The sequence below is a fragment of the Gavialis gangeticus genome, unplaced genomic scaffold (assembly GCF_001723915.1).
Source record: "Gavialis gangeticus isolate Ggan-Ray unplaced genomic scaffold, GavGan_comp1, whole genome shotgun sequence".
Lineage (NCBI taxonomy): Eukaryota > Metazoa > Chordata > Crocodylia > Gavialidae > Gavialis > Gavialis gangeticus.
This window is the reverse complement of record NW_017729032.1, coordinates 185225550-185231254: the sequence shown is the minus strand read 5'-3', so window position 1 is coordinate 185231254 and position 5705 is coordinate 185225550. Positions and strand designations below refer to the sequence as shown.

At 40.4% G+C, this 5705-nt stretch overlaps 1 protein-coding gene across 1 annotated transcript in view; it reads right to left on the bottom strand.

Annotated features, from left to right (window-relative positions):
- The window catches only part of PHEX (phosphate regulating endopeptidase homolog, X-linked), a 192918-nt gene that overhangs the window by 100754 nt on the left and 86459 nt on the right, over positions 1-5705 (bottom strand). The window contains exon 12 of the mRNA XM_019524133.1: positions 4077-4178. Coding sequence (XP_019379678.1) covers positions 4077-4178 — 102 coding nt within the window. The remainder of the gene's footprint in view (positions 1-4076; positions 4179-5705) is intronic.

Genomic DNA, 5705 nt, shown 5'->3' with positions numbered 1-5705 from the left:
GCTCCTTTCATCTCAAAGTGCCTTGCAGACTCCAAGAGTTAGCTAAACAAACTACATATAGAAAAACTAGATATGTAAAAAACAGCCATTTCCAGAGTAAAATTCTAGAAATAGCTGTTATTTAGCTGTTTATCTGCACCAGAAACACTGCACTATGTATCATTATGGGTTGCAGCACAGCAAAGGACACAGAGCACTTGTCTGGGCCCCTGGGTGACTTCTGTCTAAGGCTCTTCACCTCTCTGTTCCCATCTGTAAAATGGGGTCCAGGCTTGACCTCCCCTGTAGCTTTGAGAACTGTGGATGAGAAAACTACCACATCTATGCAATTTCCAGACAAGGGACTTTCCCCATTTAACCTGGGGGAAAAAAACCCTCATCTTAGATTTAAAGTATGACATGGTATGTGGGCAGGCAGCTGCTGTGGCTCTGGCTCTAAACACCACCCGCAGCTCTCTGCCCCTGCTACCTCTGCCCCTCTTTGCAACCTCTGCCCTCCTGCTACCCGCAACCCCCATAGTTTCTGTCCCTACACATGCCCCCCTGAATCTTTCATCCACTTATCCTCCAGCAGGCTCTGGGTATGCTTCAATCTGGGGCATGAAGGACATGTTTTGCATGTCCCACCCCTATCCCACCCCCTCCATGCCTTGGAGCAGTTCATGCAGTGGCAACAACTCACAGGGGTGGGGGGGCAAGTGCCAGGGAGCTGGCAGCAGGTATGGCTGTGGGCAAAGGGCAGGGGTCAGGCTGCTTGATTCCCCCACTGCCTGCCTCAAAGCTGTCTTTCCCACTACCACCTCCCCTCTACTGCCTGCTCCCTTACTACCTCACCACTATCTGCCCCTTCACTCCCTCACCCCTACCACTGCTTTCCCCACTGCAGCAGTGGAGGGGGGGGGATAAATTTAAGATGACCCTCCAATAACTAGATTCAATACATGGACAATTAGAACAAATTTATACATTTTCCATGTATATCATCTAATTGTTGTATATAAATTCTCCATGTATATAATTTCAAATTCAGAGTGGTCTTGGATTCAGATAAATACAGTAGAAGTATTATCATCGTCTATTAGACACAGGAAATGAACACCAAAATCAAATGGAACTGTGCTGGCAATACAAAGAAACAGAATTAATCACCCAAACCTGAAGTGGTCTTTAATCAAGCAATCATATTTTATTAAAACTATCATGTGATCTTTATGTACCATAAGAAGTTAGAACAATTACTTTACCTGCAATTGGGGTCACTGAAGGTGTAATTCACTAAAATCGTATGGTCTGTATTAAAGAAGGTCAGGCTAGAGAGATCCAGTCATTCCTTCCAGTCTTTCATCTTAAGGCAGGAACATCCAGGGTTACAGTTCCCTCTGTCATAATGCCGGGCATTATGTTTGCAATTGATACCTGAAGGATCCCCGCCACTTGCTGCTGACATTCCACATTTCAAACACTAATTCAAACTAACTGCATTGCATTGGTACTATGGAAGCAGGAGACAACTTTAGGCAAACAGATGAATATTTTGTACATTGAGCCGATAACTAAATACAGGTAAAATCCCAAGCTTTTTGTTTAATATGTTATTTTATTAAAGTGAAAAAAGAGTTGATGGCATAATGGGTACTATTGATCATGCTTTAATAAAACAAGGTTATCTGCTCATTAAAATTTTGGGGCTCTGCCACACAGTAAATCTCACATTTCTATAAATTGTTTATTTATAACATGTTCAACCAAAGTTCTTGGCACCATAGAAAAATACTATAATACACACCAAGAATCCACATATAGAAAGCCATCCATATTCCCATAAAACTAAGTCTCTTTTCTTCATACTTTTCCAAACAGGGAAGTTAGGCTTTTATCTATAAATCTGAATATAAACCTACAATTGTAAGGTTTGAACATTCCTAGAAACTCACCTTGCTCCAAGCATCCCTTTTTTAGTAAGAAGATAATGTTGTATCAGGAGGTACCTTAGGTTTTCTGTCAATACTCAAATGGAGCTGATATTTTTGGCCTTAATTTTAAATATATTATATTACTGTTTGGTGTAATATGTTATTTCAAAAGTGTTATTTAAAATATTCTTGGAATAAATGGATTTGAGATGCATAGTGGCTGGCTTTTTTCTTTCTAGAAACACCTCCAACCAGGCACATGCACGCACACAATACACACATGCACTATTATATCAGAGCATTTTACTTTGTACGTCATACAACATCTAGTATGTCTGACCTGGTGAAACCACACAAGATACCAAACATGAATATACTATTTCTATTCTATTAAAAAATGCGCTCTATAATAATATTCTAGGCGTGTGGTGGCAGAGCAGTTGATGCGTCTCACTATGGTTCTGGAGGAATAAGTTCAAACCCTGCTCATGCAAAAATCCATTGACTCCAATGACCAAGCTGTAAACAGTTATGTAGTCATTCAGGCTGGAGAGTCAAAGGCAACCTGCCATGACGCTAGGAATTTTGTTCTTTTGGTACTGTGGTGCACCTTAACCACGGTAGCACAATGGGCTAAAGGGATTGTGTGGACTTTTTTTTTCCCCTCATGAACTTTCCAGTTCTTCTACCAGGTACTCTTATTGTCTCTACTCTTCTGCCTGATGTTTCATCTGATAGAAAGCAAAGAGCAGAAATGCCAGAGATACAATGAAGTGGGAAATAAGGCAAACTCTGCTAAGGGATTAAAGAGAATTTAGTGGTGGGGGAAAATGATGTAAAAATTTCTCTCATTTTTCAAAGGCTAAAAATTGCATTAGCCCACTTCAAGATAAGCAAATATCTTGATTGAACTAAGATCACCACTTTCAAAGGCTTGTTAAGAAAGTGAACAAAAAATGTTGATAATTGGTGGTTCCAAAGCAATGCGCTTCACTTACCATCAGGTTAGTTAAGATCTGCCTTCATGGCTTTGAGTGATTCACTCATCCCTCTATGTATCTAATTAGTTCTTGCAAAAGGTATCATGAAGCACAATTTAAGCAAGTTGCACGCTGAATTAAAAAGTTTCCTAAGATAAAATGACTTAAGCAGCCTTTTCATCTGAATCATCAAAAAGTTTTGAAGCCTGCTATTTTTTCATCAAAAAACTATTATTTTTGTTCAACCACACAAGATGGAAACAACAGTCAGTTGCATTTGAATACAATTCTGTTCAGAGATGATGATTCCTAACTGAATTTTGACCAATACGGTGGAATGCCCTGCCCTTAGTCCATTGCAACTGTTGCTCTGTGTGCTAGGCTATGCTTGGATGAGCTCACTTCCCAGGCCCCCTCACAAAAGAAACTAAGGCATGGAGTGGCAGTTGTAGGAAACCTGCAGTTCTTGCTCACATCCATTTCATCTGTAATCATGCAGTTCATAAACCATCATGAGTGAAAGACTCCTCCTTAAGAATGATGCTTTCATAAATGATGGCACTGCATTTGAACACTGCTGACTGGCTACAATAGTAACATCAATTTTGGAAGTACTACTTTCAGAGATAGACCCTCAATAATGACAGTAGACAAGGTGCCAGACATGAACTGTTGAAATGCCCAATGATAGGTTGGAGCCTCATTCTACAAAGCACTTGGCACTGAACATCCTAAATTCCTGTTGCTGTTTTACCTTACTGTTATGCATTTGGATTATGGTAATACCTAAGAACTCCATTGTGAAAGCACTTTGATAAGTAACAAAGACAGCTGCTTTCACCCTGAACTCACAATCTATGTGTCAGTCACAATGCAAGATATAAAAGGAATAGAGGGAAATGAGGCAACAAAATAAACAGAACTTAACAGAAAATCTGGTCAGTCAGCATCAAGCCAACAGATTGTCTATGTAAATTCTCAGATAAGTTAGTAAATGAAGACTAAATAAAATGCTGGTCCCAATAAATCCCCCAATCAAATTAGGGGGCTGGACTCGATCTCACAAGGTCCCTTCCAGCCCCTACTGTCTATGAAGTCTATGAAATGCAATGACAAAATTTCACTTCACCTCAATGGAGTGGGATTTCACCAAGCAGTTTAATTTTTCCCAATGAATCCTCACCTTTTCATAAGCTTTTCTCTTTGTCTCCAAGTCCATCCAGTCATTTTCCTTTTCCAACATATCAACAAAGGCCCATCGAATGCCTTCAGTCAATTCCTCCATCTGCAAGACAAATTCACCCCAATAAAGAATGTCATGGTAGACTGACCAGGAAAAAAACCCCCAAATTTGTTCGATGGTGCAATGAGACTATATCTATCTCTCTCTGTAACACCAAAGTTTCTCTCTTCCCACCTAACTTTCTCCTCCTCCCAACCACTGGGTATTTTAGTCCCACCAAATTTGTCTTTTTTCCTTCTCTTCAGCTGACTCGCATGACTTCCTCACTTCCTTCCTTTCATGACGCAGCCATGAACAATCAAGGATCAAGTTACATGTTACACTTAGACCACTCTAAAGGCACATAAAATGCCAGTGTTCATACATTAAGGCTCACTAACTCATTCTAAGTCCCCTCTGAGCACCTCAAAGTTACACCTCTTGAGGCAAGAGTTAACTCTGGGCTCTGCTACTTAGCTCATGTTAGGGTAACTTTGGTCAGCTCCATGGAGAAAAAACAAGCAATCTGCAATCCTCAGGGATCCCTGATCCCTGTCCCCTTCCCCTCCTGCCAGAACAGGGATGGAGCCCAGGTGTCCTGGTTCCTAGCCGTGCTCCTGCTCGTCAGCCCTCTAGTAGCAAGTCAGAGCTGTGCAAGCAAGACACAGTATTAAGCCTTAACATGCAACTCTCACAACACATTCTAACTTTAACACCACTTAACATTACACAGATTTAGTATGGTCTAACTGTAACTTGCAACTTCATCCCAAGAGAATGCCCTTCTTGCACTTATGGTGCATGTGTGTGTATAGACCAATATTCCTCTTTATAAATAGTTACTGAAAAATCCTCAATTTGGATAGGTTGTATCACGACCCAATTGCAGTCAAATGTTAAATGCAGGCTGCTAATGTAATATAAGTACATATTGTTTTATGACAAAGAGTAATGGCTTAAACAGTAGCTCAGGCCTGATTGGGGTAGTAATTTACATCTGTTCAAAGTTGAGAAAACCTGCCACCATTCTGGCTTTTGGTAGCATTTCTCATGCACTTTTCATAAATGACTACACAAATTGTTAAGTACATTCCAAATGTAGGAATAGTAATGCTTAGACACCAGGGGGATACTGTTTTTACAAAAACCCTAATGAGAGAAAAAAAAAAAGGGAGAGAGATTCTTCTATGGCAGAAATGTTGTCAGTCCAATCCTGGTTGACTGGAACAAAAGAGGTACTTGTCGCCAATTATTTTTACTTGTATCAACAGATGAGACTGAAGGCAATTACTAAGACAGCATTAGGAGAATGTGGCAATGTGGCAACAATTATTAAAGTCATTGGAGCTGGCTGGATCAGACCTAGAGTCAGGACAGGAAAAGGCATTCAAAATAAACAGAAGGTTTCAAGCCTATCACTATATAATGCTTGTCAGCTGTATTAAATTAAAAAAGCTGGAAATGTCAAGTAACAGTGACATAGAACATGTTAATGAGTAGATATGGAATATTTATAGTGTCCTTGGAGAGCAAACCCCTTCCCTCTTTGCTCACCAGAACACAGGTCCAGCTGTGGCTGTTCCCCTCCCC